The 16,691-nt window shown below is 46.6% G+C and overlaps 1 protein-coding gene across 4 annotated transcripts in view; it reads right to left on the minus strand.

Moving 5' to 3' along the window:
• Positions 1-16,691, minus strand: part of RAD18 (RAD18 E3 ubiquitin protein ligase) — a 284,707-nt gene that overhangs the window by 214,740 nt on the left and 53,276 nt on the right. For all 4 annotated transcript variants that reach the window (XM_072128079.1, XM_072128077.1, XM_072128078.1 and 1 more), the window contains exon 7: positions 4,534-4,718. In XM_072128079.1, the coding sequence (XP_071984180.1) occupies positions 4,534-4,718 (185 nt within the window). The remainder of the gene's footprint in view (positions 1-4,533; positions 4,719-16,691) is intronic.

Genomic DNA, 16,691 nt, shown 5'->3' on the forward strand with positions numbered 1-16,691 from the left:
TAACCCATCGATAATCGGCAGCTTTGTAGTTAAAAGCCGAAGGTGCGTGACCCTTTCTGTGATGTCTTCAGGAAGCAACGATCTGCGGCTATGACAGCCAGTATAGTTTCTGATCATTTGTTACAATGTGCCAGTGGCACATTGTAATACATGTTTGGTGAAGTCCTCATATACTGCCATACTGTAGTATAGCAGTATGTGGTAGTATCAATCACACAACCTAGGGTTAAAGTACTCTAGGGGGTTCTGAAAAATAGTTAAAAATGTAAAAAGAATTTTTTTTAAAAACCCTAAAAATTCAAATCACCGCTATTCCCTAGAACTGGTATAATAATAAACTGTACAAATCATAAAAATGACAGGTATCACCGCGTCCCAAAATGTCTCAAAACAAAATAAGGGTATTCCCAGTGTTTAAGACTGTAATGGAAAATAGCGCCCAAATGACAAATATTTTTCATATATAAAAAAATATTATAGAAAGTGATCAAAAGGTTCTACAGTCCTCAAAATGTAGCAATGAAAACGTCATTTAGGGTGCACAGCGAAACCCGGAACAACAAAGCCCACAAGAAATATTTTTCACCAATTTCACTGCATTTGGACTTTTTATTTGCGCCTCTTCATACAGCGCATGGAACATTAAATACTGTCGCTTTGAAGAGCAATTTGTTACACGTTAAGCCTTCACACAGCACTTTACATAAAAAAAAAATTGAAAGTTACAGATTATTTAAGGTTGGGAGTGAAAAATAGAAATGCAAAAACGACAGAAGATCTGGCCATTAAGGGGTTGAAAGGTTTTTAAAAAAAATTAAAAAAAAATTATACCATAAGAAGCTTAAAGAAGAGCAGATCCTCCCAGAGGGGGTGCTTGGTTTACAATCCTTCACCCTGGTGGTGGACATCCTCCAATATATTCTATATTTTAGGGAACATCTCTAACTTATTGCTGCCTTCTGTCACCTCTAGGGGGAGCTCTTTCTCTCTCTACAAATCTGCTAACGGCTACTAAAAATCTGAAATAACAAGCATGTTAGGATGTCTGCAGTGAAGAAACGGTAAGGAATACTTAACACCAGTATAAACACTTGTCAACCTAAGCAGAGTCACATGTATTCGTGTGCCTGTTGATCTTTTTTAATCCTTGAAATTGCCAATATTTCATGTAATTTGAGTTTTTAAAATCAGGCCAGAGGCTACTGTATACATCACAGCAGCCACTTTCTTGCTCACTATTTTGCCTATTATTATGGTCTCTTGCAGGCGTCTATGGCCTCCTGCTCCCTTCCCGAGAGCCGGTGACATGAGTCGACTCGCAGGAATTCATGCGCATGCGCGTTCACTATCCGCAGAGCCGAAAGCCTCATGGGCTCCTTGGCAGGGAAGGGCGTAGACGCCTGCAAAAGGTGTGAATAATTAGCAAAGCACAGAGCAGAAAGGGGCTAGTGTGGCCTAACCAGTAGCCCCTGAGCCTAATTAGCATATTATCAAAACTCAATTACATGAAATATTGGCCATTTCCGAGCCAATGAAGATCAGGCGACTCCAGGAGCAGCAGACACACGGATACATGGAAGTGCAGATTGTATCACATATTAAGGGAAATCCCTGTATACTGTTTGCAGCCAAGAACAATTGAATGTATTTAGGATTGACCTGCATCTCATCAATATGGATAACGTATGCGCTCACATCTCTGCGGAGGAGCACAGGATCAGGAGCGGTTACACACCAGGATATCATTATTTACAGAAATGGATTGATTATAATTTTCTGAGCCCTAAAAGAAAAAAAAAACAAGAAATTTTCACATGGGAAAAAAAAAAAAGAGGATCCCGCTTATTAGGGAATAAATTGCTACCATGTCGCTTACAAATGATCGCAGTGATTGCTAATGCAAAGACGGGAAGTGGGTGGTGGGGCGGAGGAGGAGGGTGGCGAGGAGGAGGAGGAGGGTGGCGAGGAGGAGGGTGTGGTGCAACAACGGGGAAGTGACCCGAGTACGAGAGAACAGGGGGCTCCTGACCACGGGATGAGTCACAGATGTCGCTGCCGGAGACCATGGGAGCTCGGAGCATCTCCCGGGAGCGAGAGACATCAACACCACATGCAAAAACAAGAAGCGAAAAACCTAAGGACCAATAATTATGTCTCCATGAGAGAGAGATATCAGGAATTTAAAAACACAAATCTTTTCCACAAGTTTTATAAAACTTGGGCTAAAATATTACATTTCTTTTTTCCCAGGTGTGGAAACCATTTTTCTGTTTCAACGCGTCTAGAATACAAAACAATATATTGCTACAAACTATCGGCAGAATTCTGTGTCTCCGTGGCTACAGACAACAAGCTGAGTTGCAAGTAAGATTTGCAACTTGTAACATCTCTTTGTCCAAAAAAATTAAAATAAAATCTGCCACTTTCCAAGAGTGGATAGTTGAAGGGCAGCATGGCAACTGGTATGCCCAATGTCCACTGCTAAATTTATCAACATGCTTTGGGGGGGGGGGGGGGTGTCTGGATGAGGCTTCTAATTGTCATGGGTGCCCCTGCGATCCACATCTCTTATCACACGCACACCTGTGCCCCTCTCCGTGGTGGCACTCCGGTCCAGACTCACTTACCTCTCCGCGTTCCTGCTCCCGTCCCGGCTGCCCAGAGCGTGCATCCCCGCTCCCTAGGGCGTGCATCCCCGGCACTCGCAAATTTAAAGGACCCACGCGCCGCTGGTTGGCACTGCCCACATCCCAGGGTTTCCGTAAAGGCCGGCTTCTCCCAGCATTCCCCAGGGATCTTTGAGCTTCATGCCATTGAGAAAGCTTCCCTCTGCGATTTATTCCTGCGTGTTGACCTCCTGTTGTGACCCTGGACCTCCACTTGACCCTGCTCCTTCGCTGCCAGCTCTGTCCTCCAGCTCCGTTCCTGACCAAGAACCGTTGCTGCCTGCATTGACCTACTGCCAGTCCCCGACCACGAGTTTGCCTGCCGATTGTGTACCTCGACCTTGGCTGCCACCATGGACAAATTGCGCGTGTGGAAAGACCTGGTGGCACCCGCTGCAGCAAAACCATCAAGACCGGTTACCACTTAGATTCCGGTCCCAGGTGTCGGCTTGTGTCATCACCTGCGGTGGTCCAGGGGGTTCACTACCCCAGAAGCCTGACACTAATTATATCAACTGATAATAAAAAGTGCAAAAAAAAAATTACCTTAAAGTTTAAGAAGAAAAAAAAAAAGTGACCATAAAATAAAAGACCATATAAAATACATCATTTTTGGGTTTCAAGCAACAAGACCATTTCTTCATCTTTCCACTTTGTCACCCAGAATGAGATTTCTACACAAAACTAATAATATTTCACCGTGGCCGTCTAGGTCAGAAAAGACCACAAAGAACGGACCTGGGGAGATCTTCTCACGGACATGGTGGATATAGAGATGGATGATGGCGCCAATCTTTCCCCCCTTCGGGGATGAGCAGCTTGTACCAGGGGTCCTGGTGTTTGGCTGCACATCAGGAACCCCCAGCGCCTGGAAAGACTGTAGGAAATATCCCCCCAGCTATTGACTGAATATATTAACGAGACAAGAGGGACCGAGGAACAGGAAACAGAACCGTCCCAAATCAGAGGAGGACGCGCTTGTTTGTGAGATTATGCAATAAAGCATTGAGAAGAGATCCATCACCTGCTCTGGGACACAGATGGAGGTGTATCTGCACTTTGTGCCATTAGTGACCTCATCGTTTGGGAATATCCATGCAGTAGATGTAGGAATAGAGCTGAGTGGTCTCTACATGGGGTGATCCAGGATTACAACACCGATGAGTACTAGATCAGAGGGCGCCTTATACCGAGCATCAATACTAATGCGAGGCCTGTGATGTCACATCCATCAGTCACATGACCTGCTTGCAATTCACTCCTTCAAGCCAATGGCGCTGAGCTGTAATATCAGACATAGCCACTACACAATCTATGTGATTATTGGGGTACTAGACCCTCAGTGCCCTTAAACTAGTGACAAATACTTGGGATAACTCTCCCAATTATTGCTTCGGGAATTCCCTGTAGAGATGCAGCTGTTAAAGGGGCAACGCTTCAGTTGCCTTTAAGCACATATATGCAAATTAGCTTGGCTTCAAAAGACAACTGTACCCCTAGGGCCACCTAAAAGGTAGATGCGAGAGTCCATGTCCGACCCATTAAAAAAAGCCTTAAAACACGACCCATGAAACCAGCCACGTGACGATCAATATCCTCTACATTGGGGTTTCCTTAAAATGACCATTATCCTGAGAAATGAGTCTCTTTTTTGCACTTTGGAATGATTTGCCATTAGTCCAGCTACCGCCACATCCTCTTACAGGACCCTCATAGCGCATAGTTATAGGGGACTCCCTGCAGGTACAATTTAAAGGTGAAGGGTTGAGGCAAACACAGAGATTACTAAATGAACAGGTCCTGCGTTGTCCCCTGCAGGTCTGGGGTTCACATACTTTATGCCTACATGACCGGTGTCTGCTTGTACCTGATTTGGGATTTAAGGAGTCGCATTGTGCGTTATACATGTGCAGGAACTCCTGGTGCCTGCGGATCATCTGCTGCTTGGATCCGTGGGTGGACAGTCCGGCCTCCCGCAGCCTCTTCTTCAGGTCCCGCTCAGACAGGAGGTTGTACACCACCTTGGCCATCGGTTTCCGCTTCTGAATGGAACTGAAATAAGACAGAGCAAAAAAATTGTAAAAATAAAACCCAGCATAAGAGCGTCCTGTCCCCCCCCCTCTCTCCAAATCATATCAGAACCCGGCAGGGGATACATAATAACAGCGAGATGTATCCCCCTCCCTCTCACATTATTATCCAGTTCCTTCTTACTACATCACCCGTAAGAGTCCCAAAAATCTGTGTTAAAAAATACAACAAAATGTGCCCTTTATTTTTTCCGGTACTCAGTGGGGGAAGGGCAGCAGGGAATCCAATCTCACAAGACGAGACGCATCACTCCGGGAAATGTTCCGCTGTTATTTTCCAGTGCAATCGCTTTATAGATATTTATATCGACGGCCGCCGCTCCCGTACAACGTCTTCAAGGAAACGTGTTCTTCCAAGAAGTAAACACCATTGACGCGACTCCATCATTCGATTCCTCAACCCCTTAAGGACGCAGCGTTTTTTTCGCTCTGCACCTTCAAAAATCCATAACTTTTTCAATTTCCCGTGTACGGAGCTGTGCGAGGGCTTATTTATTTTTCCCTGCCGTGTACTTGGAAGCTGGAAAAACATTCCAAATGTGGCGAAAAAACGCATTTGCGTCACTTTCTTGTGGGCTCCGGTTTTACGAGTTTCACCGTGCGCTACAAGTGATTTGTCTACTTTATTCTTTGGTTCGCTACAATTGCGGTGATACCAAATTTATACCGGTTTTATTGCATTTTAATACATTTTCAAAAATTAAACGGATGTGTAGAGGAAAAAAATCATAACTTTCGCCATCTTCTGACGCTAATAACTTTGGTGTACGGAGCCGTGTGAGGGGTCATTTTTTGCAGGATGAGCTGACGTTTTCATTGCTGCTATTTTGATCACTTTTTATTACATTGTGTATGTGATGTAAAATGGTGTAAAAGTGGCGTTTTGGACATTTGGCCGCTATTTTCCGCTATGGGGTTCACCGCCGGCAATAACCGTTTTTATATTTTGATAGATCAGACCTTTTGAGACGCAGCGAGACCTAACGGGTTTGTGATTTTTACTGTTTATTACGCTTTATATCAGTTCTAGGGGTTACTTGAATTTTATTTCTTTTTTAAACTTTCTTTTTTACTATTTTTTAGACCCTCTAGGGTACTAAAAATCATTCCTACCATAAACTGCAATACTAATGTATTGCAGTATATGGCATTTTTACACAGTATTCATTACAATGAGCCACTGGCGCATTGTAACGAAAGTGCAGAAACCAGGCAGCCTTGGTTCTGATGAAGACCCGAGGCTGTCATGGCAAACGATTGCCGCTCCCGATGATTATCCAAGGAGCGACAATCACAACAAAGATGGCGGCACCAAAGATGGGTGTATTCTGCAATATGCAGCAAACCTCACCTCTGTATGACGAGGGCTCACCCTGTGAGCATGTACGGCGCAGAGCATGAAGAGGTTAAAGCTGCAGCCATTAATAATTATAAACATTTCTATCACGGTCAGATGAAGCAAGAGGAGTCAGGGCCCTGCTCTCAAGAGCTTACAATCTATGAGACAGTTATATTGTCACACAGCACATAATTCACCCCCCATTATCCAATCTCTCTCTTCTCGGTTAGTGTCCTTACTGCTGTATACAAGGCCACATATACTTTCTAGATTAATGATAATTTTCAGACTTCTAATAATATCCTAGTTGTACCACATGTCACCCATGGTTGCAATCTGAGGGTCTACTGGGGGTAGTCCCTCCGTGATGTAGCTTCACAGGCTGTTACACTGTCTCTGGGAATCACAAGAAGTGAATATGGAAGCACCATGAATGGATTCATCAGATGATCATGGGAGTCTGATGGATTGGTAACCAATTTAAAACGCCCATTAAAATCTACAGTGACTACTGGAGAGAAAAGGTGTGATTGTAGGGGGGTCTCACTATTGGGTCCAAAACTGGTTTTGAGATTTGTCCATACATATGACCTACAGGAGAGCTGGTCTCATGTACAATGGTTATAGCGGCTACAATAAGAGCCCCTATACTTTACACTGCAGGCAGCATATGAGCACTCGGAGCCCAATGCAAACCAGAAATGATTTTTGGATAACAATACGACCCCTATTTAATTTCAGCTTGTAACATATTTATCCATTATATTGCAAGAAGCTCGGAAAGTCTGGAAAGTTGTCAGGAAAACATGAAAAGAATCTGGACTGCGGAAAGCGGGAGAAGAGATTCTGGAAGACGTAAGATATTTTCCTCAAAACGCATCCATCAGCCACAAAGCGATCCGGCGGCTGAGGATTTATTATACCAAGAATAAATGAGGCGGAAAGTGACGTCCCCTGCAGATCAGGCAGGAATAGCGGCAGAGTGGAGGAGCCCCGCAGCTTCTGCCTACACAGCCCACACACCGCACTGATGAGGAGAGACTCCTATTGTCACAGGACTTGTAGGAGAGCTTCATACGAACTCTCTCTGTTAAGATCTGCAGACAGTGCTATGTATTGTCCCTGGATTGTTCCAGGATTGTAGCTTCTCCAAGTGATCTGCTGTGCTCCCTGCAGCCAGTGCAGTGTATTGTCCCCAGATATGTGTGTAATCAGACCTCTCCCTGCTGTTCTCTGTTCTCCCAGCAGCCAGTACAAAGTAGTGTCCCTGGAGAGATGTGTAATCAGACCTCGCACTGCTGTGCTCTGTGCTCTCTGCAGCCAGTACAAAGTAGTGTCCCTGGAGAGATGTGTAATCAGACCTGTGTGTTTGTTTGCAGTAGCAGCAGGACTGTGAGATATGGATTTCTATTCCAGTATTGTAGCTTTTCCAAATGCACAGGGGTCACAACCTCACACTGCTGTTCTCTGTTTTCTCTGTAGACCCTGTTATTGTAGGTATTGTCCTTGGAGAGATGTCCAATCATAACTTTGTATGTGGTTAGTAACTGTGGTATCAGACCGTCGCCCCTCGGGTGACAGGTATCAGCCCGTCGCCACCCCGGGTGACAGGTATCAGCCCGTCGCCCCTCGGGTGACAGGTATCAAACCATCGCCCCTCGGCTGACAGGTATTAGTCCCGTCTCACCTGGAGGATATTGGATATCTGCAGATCATATACGTACATGACTGCGCTCATCCTGCCGATATTAGCAGACAATGGCTGCATGCAAAGCATCGTCCTCGCTGCGCACAGCAAATATTCCGATTCATTTTGGATATTTAATCAGCGCCGTGCTCCAAGGTAACGGAAAACAATAACGGCACAAAGAGCAGCGAAGGACGAAAGCGGGACGGGACTTACAATTACATTTCAGGAACATTTATTCGCTATTCAACCAGGACTGAGAGGTCTGTGCTGCCGGGAATGGCGAAGCGGACACAGGGGAAGAGAAGAGGAGGCAGCGCCCCCTGCAGGTCGCTGGGTGCACTGCACCTCACCAATAGCAGCTTCACGGTTTCATCATCTATCCAAATGCACAATGAGGTTTCATGCAAAGTTTCCATAAAATACACCGGCTTTTTTCTCTTCAAAAATGATCCATTTCTCTATAACCTGTAATTGTGCAGCGAGCGCCGTGACTGCAACAAGCGAATCCCAGGCTCGGGCAACGCGCCTCTGGCATCCCAAACAGATGCTGAAATATTTATCTTCAATGCTCAGGTTGTAATTACCATACTTTTCCATAAGATGAACCACATATATTTTAGTTAAAACAAAAAAAGTTACCTGGTGGTCTCACAACACACATTCAAGTACAGCATTGCTGCATATACACACACACACAGCCCCGCTACATCCATCCGCACGCACACAGCCCCGCTACATCCATCCGCACGCACACAGCCCCGCTACATCCATCCGCACGCACACAGCCCCGCTACATCCATCCGCACACAGCCCTGCTGCGGCTATCCACACACACACAGCCCTGCTACATCCATATACACACACAGCCCTGCTACATCCTTATACACACACAGCCCTGCTACATCCGTATACACACACAGCCCTGCTACATCCGTATACACACACAGCCCTGCTACATCCGTATACACACACAGACCTGCTACATCCGTATACACACACAGACCTGCTACATCCGTATACACACACAGACCTGCTACATCCGTATACACACACAGACCTGCTACATCCGTATACACACACAGCCCTGCTACATCCGTATACACACACAGCCCTGCTACATCCGTATACACACACAGCCCTGCTACATCCGTATACACACACAGCCCTGCTACATCCGTATACACACACAGACCTGCTACATCCATATACACACACAGACCTGCTACATCCATATACACACACAGCCCTGCTACATCCATATACACACACAGCCCTGCTACATCCATATACACACACAGCCCTGCTACATCCATTACACACACAGCCCTGCTACATCCGTATACACACACAGCCCTGCTACATCCGTATACACACACAGCCCTGCTACATCCGTATACACACACAGCCCTGCTACATCCGTATACACACACAGCCCTGCTACATCCGTATACACACACAGCCCTGCTACATCCGTATACACACACAGCCCTGCTACATCCGTATACACACACAGCCCTGCTACATCCGTATACACACACAGCCCTGCTACATCCGTATACACACACAGCCCTGCTACATCCGTATACACACACAGCCCTGCTACATCCGTATACACACACAGCCCTGCTACATCCGTATACACACACAGCCCTGCTACATCCGTATACACACACAGCCCTGCTACATCCGTATACACACACAGCCCTGCTACATCCGTATACACACACAGCCCTGCTACATCCTTATACACACACAGACCTGCTACATCCGTATACACACACAGACCTGCTACATCCTTATACACACACAGCCCTGCTACATCCGTATACACACACAGCCCTGCTACATCCGTATACACACACAGCCCTGCTACATCCGTATACACACACAGCCCTGCTACATCCGTATACACACACAGCCCTGCTACATCCGTATACACACACAGCCCTGCTACATCCGTATACACACACAGCCCTGCTACATCCGTATACACACACAGCCCTGCTACATCCGTATACACACACAGCCCTGCTACATCCGTATACACACACAGACCTGCTACATCCGTATACACACACAGACCTGCTACATCCGTATACACACACAGACCTGCTACATCCGTATACACACACAGACCTGCTACATCCGTATACACACACAGACCTGCTACATCCATATACACACACAGACCTGCTACATCCATATACACACACAGACCTGCTACATCCATATACACACACAGACCTGCTACATCCATATACACACACAGACCTGCTACATCCATATACACACACACAGACCTGCTACATCCATATACACACACACAGACCTGCTACATCCATATACACACACAGACCTGCTACATCCATATACACACACAGACCTGCTACATCCATATACACACACAGACCTGCTACATCCATATACACACACAGACCTGCTACATCCTTATACACACACAGACCTGCTACATCCATATACACACACAGCCCTGCTACATCCATATACACACACAGACCTGCTACATCCATTACACACACAGACCTGCTACATCCGTATACACACACAGCCCTGCTACATCCGTATACACACACAGCCCTGCTACATCCGTATACACACACAGACCTGCTACATCCGTATACACACACAGACCTGCTACATCCGTATACACACACAGACCTGCTACATCCGTATACACACACAGACCTGCTACATCCGTATACACACACAGACCTGCTACATCCGTATACACACACAGACCTGCTACATCCATTACACACACAGACCTGCTACATCCGTATACACACACAGCCCTGCTACATCCGTATACACACACAGCCCTGCTACATCCGTATACACACACAGCCCTGCTACATCCGTATACACACACAGACCTGCTACATCCGTATACACACACAGACCTGCTACATCCGTATACACACACAGACCTGCTACATCCGTATACACACACAGACCTGCTACATCCGTATACACACACAGCCCTGCTACATCCGTATACACACACAGACCTGCTACATCCGTATACACACACAGACCTGCTACATCCGTATACACACACAGCCCTGCTACATCCGTATACACACACAGCCCTGCTACATCCTTATACACACACAGCCCTGCTACATCCGTATACACACACAGACCTGCTACATCCATATACACACACAGCCCTGCTACATCCATATACACACACAGACCTGCTACATCCATTACACACACAGACCTGCTACATCCGTATACACACACAGCCCTGCTACATCCGTATACACACACAGCCCTGCTACATCCGTATACACACACAGACCTGCTACATCCGTATACACACACAGACCTGCTACATCCGTATACACACACAGACCTGCTACATCCGTATACACACACAGACCTGCTACATCCGTATACACACACAGACCTGCTACATCCGTATACACACACAGACCTGCTACATCCATTACACACACAGACCTGCTACATCCGTATACACACACAGCCCTGCTACATCCGTATACACACACAGCCCTGCTACATCCGTATACACACACAGACCTGCTACATCCGTATACACACACAGACCTGCTACATCCGTATACACACACAGACCTGCTACATCCGTATACACACACAGACCTGCTACATCCGTATACACACACAGACCTGCTACATCCGTATACACACACAGCCCTGCTACATCCGTATACACACACAGACCTGCTACATCCGTATACACACACAGCCCTGCTACATCCGTATACACACACAGCCCTGCTACATCCGTATACACACACAGCCCTGCTACATCCTTATACACACACAGCCCTGCTACATCCGTATACACACACAGACCTGCTACATCCGTATACACACACAGACCTGCTACATCCATATACACACACAGCCCTGCTACATCCATATACACACACAGCCCTGCTACATCCATATACACACACAGCCCTGCTACATCCATATACACACACAGCCCTGCTACATCCATATACACACACAGCCCTGCTACATCCATTACACACACAGCCCTGCTACATCCGTATACACACACAGCCCTGCTACATCCATATACACACACAGCCCTGCTACATCCATATACACACACAGCCCTGCTACATCCATATACACACACAGCCCTGCTACATCCGTATACACACACAGACCTGCTACATCCGTATACACACACAGACCTGCTACATCCGTATACACACACAGACCTGCTACATCCGTATACACACACAGACCTGCTACATCCGTATACACACACAGACCTGCTACATCCGTATACACACACAGACCTGCTACATCCATATACACACACAGACCTGCTACATCCATATACACACACAGACCTGCTACATCCATATACACACACAGACCTGCTACATCCATATACACACACAGACCTGCTACATCCATATACACACACACAGACCTGCTACATCCATATACACACACACACAGACCTGCTACATCCGTATACACACACAGACCTGCTACATCCATATACACACACAGACCTGCTACATCCATATACACACACAGACCTGCTACATCCTTATACACACACAGACCTGCTACATCCTTATACACACACAGACCTGCTACATCCATATACACACACAGACCTGCTACATCCATTACACACACAGACCTGCTACATCCGTATACACACACAGCCCTGCTACATCCATATACACACACAGCCCTGCTACATCCGTATACACACACAGCCCTGCTACATCCGTATACACACACAGACCTGCTACATCCGTATACACACACAGACCTGCTACATCCGTATACACACACAGACCTGCTACATCCGTATACACACACAGACCTGCTACATCCGTATACACACACAGACCTGCTACATCCGTATACACACACAGACCTGCTACATCCGTATACACACACAGCCCTGCTACATCCGTATACACACACAGCCCTGCTACATCCGTATACACACACAGACCTGCTACATCCATATACACACACAGACCTGCTACATCCATATACACACACAGACCTGCTACATCCATATACACACACAGACCTGCTACATCCATATACACACACAGACCTGCTACATCCTTATACACACACAGACCTGCTACATCCATATACACACACAGACCTGCTACATCCATTACACACACAGACCTGCTACATCCGTATACACACACAGCCCTGCTACATCCGTATACACACACAGCCCTGCTACATCCTTATACACACACAGCCCTGCTACATCCTTATACACACACAGACCTGCTACATCCTTATACACACACAGACCTGCTACATCCGTATACACACACAGACCTGCTACATCCGTATACACACACAGACCTGCTACATCCGTATACACACACAGACCTGCTACATCCGTATACACACACAGACCTGCTACATCCGTATACACACACAGACCTGCTACATCCGTATACACACACAGACCTGCTACATCCGTATACACACACAGACCTGCTACATCCGTATACACACACAGACCTGCTACATCCGTATACACACACACACACACACAGCTCTGCTACATCCATATACACACAAACACAACTCTTATACATACCTTCTATTAACTTCAGTATAAAAAAACGTTTCCTCCCACCCTGTGTCCCTGTCCCTATGAGCAGGATGGAAGGGTTCAAGGACCTTACAGTCATTAACCCTGTGAACAGTCACATGCTGCTGACTTCACTCTAGGTCCTTGTCCTCCTTCACTCATGTCAGGAGGGGCAGGGAGGAGCAGGTAGCAGAGCAAAGGCTCTGGCGGTGCTGGATCCTCTGACCATAAGACACAGGTAAGTGTACTACATCTCTTGTTGGTGATCTGTATGATGTGTACAACGTTTCCTCCCCTGGCCTCCACTCCGCACTCAAATCACTGGCCCCCACTTAGACACGCAGGAGATGTCTGGTGTGACCAGAGCCCTGGGGACTATAGAGAAGTGGTAAGAACTAATGACAGTGTCAGTGATGTATCCTGCCTGTGATGGCCTCTCCTCTCGGTGTAGATCACAGGCCGAGGAGCAACAATGTTTTCCCATCACTGACTATTGTGATGGGCGTCTATCCCATCATTGTCTTTGGCTTAGGCGCACGAGTAATCTAAAAAAAAAAAATGAGAAAGCAAAAACTTCATAGTAACTGGAAAATCCATTAAAAAGTGCTGAGTATCTGGTTGCAAGGGCTTCCATTCAGTGGCCGGAGTCCTGAAATAACCGGGGAGGAAGCTTATCCTGGAAGACATGACAAGAATAAGAGGATGAGTAAGACTACCCCACACCTGACAAGCCATTCCTGCTCGCTGCTGACAATACAGCGACACCAGGCTAAACAGACAATGGTCAGAAGCTTCACTTTCTGTGTACCAAACCTCACCAATAGGTGGCACTGGAGAGATCATTTGTCATGAATCAGAATGAGAGCTGCTTTCCAACACGTTGCAAAAGATGACAGACACCTCTTCCCTCCCTTACTACATATTCCCATATTCACCAAGTTAATGCATTAAGATTTCATAGAAAATCTTTCTCAGCATATAAATCTTGAGACTGATAATCTGGGCCGGAAACGTGAATTATGGCAAAAGACACGACCGCTTGTAACAAAGGCTGGGAACGTCTGGCGTGGATGCAACGTGGGAATAACGCACAGACGATGGAACTTATAGGAAGAAGAGGGGCATGAACAGAAACAATTACAACATAAAAAATTATAATACACGACAGAAGCTGCACCGAGGCGACAGAAGCTGCACCGACGCGACAGAAGCTGCAACGACGCGACAGAAGCTGCAACGACGCGACAGAAGCTGCAACGACGCGACAGAAGCTGCAACGACGCGACAGAAGCTGCAACGACGCGACAGAAGCTGTAACGAGGCGACAGAAGCTGCAACATCGCAACAGAAGCTGTAACATCGCAACAGAAGCTGTAACATCACAACAGAAGCTGTAACATCACAACAGAAGCTGTAACATCGCAACAGAAGCTGTAACATCGCAACAGAAGCTGTAACATCGCAACAGAAGCTGTAACATCGCAACAGAAGCTGTAACATCACAACAGAAGCTGTAACATCACAACAGAAGCTGTAACATCGCAACAGAAGCTGTAACATCGCAACAGAAGCTTACTAGAAACATAGTAAAGCTTCCAAGCTTGTGTTTACCAAGTCCCCTGCTTGCTGGATTCACTTAGAGTAATGCAGGCAATGCCCGGCCACTCTCCAGCACTTGTACATGGCGTGAGATGACTACATGGAATCCATCACACGTCTCTCGCTCCAATGGCAAAACAAGCCGAGGCGGGAGATGAAAGCATCGCTGGGCAGGAATTCCTTCCGCTCCTTCCATACATCACAGCTTCTATTTCTGCTCGTACAATCAGCCGAACAACAACTTTGAAAAGAACAATTTACATTAGGAATTGATTCAAGTATCTGTAAAATGCTGATGTCCCTTGCAGGGCCTGTTTCAGAATGTGAGATGTTTGGTTGTTGCACGGCCGTCTATAGCAGCTGGCTCACCATATTCCAGCTGTGAGGGGGTGGAGCTGACTACACTGACTACACTGAAGCACTTTCATTATACTGACACTGAGGTCTATAGCAGCTGGCTCACCATATTCCAGCTGTGAGGGGGTGGAGCCGACTACACTGACTACAGTGAAGCACTTTCATTATACTGACACTGAGGTTTAGAGTAAAATTCCCAGACCAAAATGCAGGAACCATTCATCCAAATGTATAATGCATGTGACAGAGCCGCCTCCCTGAGTGTATACATAAGAGGATGGTAAATCACCTTGTGATGTTCATGCCGCAGGTTATAGCTATAGCCCCTTCATGCACCTCTACGTCCACTTGGGGGGGGGGGGGGTTGATAGTTGCAATACCTGGCCAGGCGTCCCTAATTGCAACTATTTCAAGAATTGTATGCCACAAAACTGGTGTACCAACTTTGATCCCACTCCCCCTATAGTTTACTAGAAGTAGAAAGAAGGAAAATCACACTGTCCTCCCAGCAGGCCGGCATGGTACTAGTTTTAGCTTTCCATTTAATGTCAGGCTGAAGCATCATGGGATTAATAACTGGGAGCACAGAGAATGCAGTCACAAGTGTTTCTTACTCTATACACTGCAAGGAGGTAAGGGGTGCATGGAAATAATTTGGTGGAGTGCTTCCGCAGAACCTTAATAACCTCACCATGGGGTCTTATTCCTCTCCAACAGAAGACGCCACTAACAAGCGGCTTTCCATTGTCGTAAAATTAAAACTCAAAAGAAAGAAAGGAACATTAGCGACGTTCTGCTAGAGCACTAGATAAGAACCAGCAGACCCATGGGTGGCGATGCTCTGCATGCAGAAGCCGCCTCTCTGAATGCATCAATATCCAATGCATCCCCTCTACTATCTCCCCTTCCCGTCTTACAACTCCTTTCAAATGTGCCCTCTGGAATGCCCGCTCTGTGTGCAATAAACTGGAGTCCATTCACGACCTGTTTCTTTCCAAGTCATTTGACTTGCTGGCTATCACTGAAACATGGATCCAGCAGGATGACACTGCATCTCTTGCTGCACTGGGCTATGACGGTTTGCAATTCTCTCACTCCTCCAGACCAGAGAATAGGCAGGGAGGAGGGGTCGGCATACTCCTCTCTCCACGGTGCACTTTCCAGGTCCTTCCTCCTGTCCCCTCTCTTACTTTCCCATCTTTTGAGGTTCACACCCTCAGACTTTTCCGTCCATTCTCTCTCCGTGTGGCTGTAGTATACCGTCCTCCTGGTTCACCCCATCAGTTCCTTGACCACTTTGCTTCCTGGCTCCCTTACTTTCTTTCCTGTGATATCC

The sequence above is a fragment of the Engystomops pustulosus genome, chromosome 10, assembly GCF_040894005.1.
Source record: "Engystomops pustulosus chromosome 10, aEngPut4.maternal, whole genome shotgun sequence".
Taxonomy (NCBI): domain Eukaryota; kingdom Metazoa; phylum Chordata; class Amphibia; order Anura; family Leptodactylidae; genus Engystomops; species Engystomops pustulosus.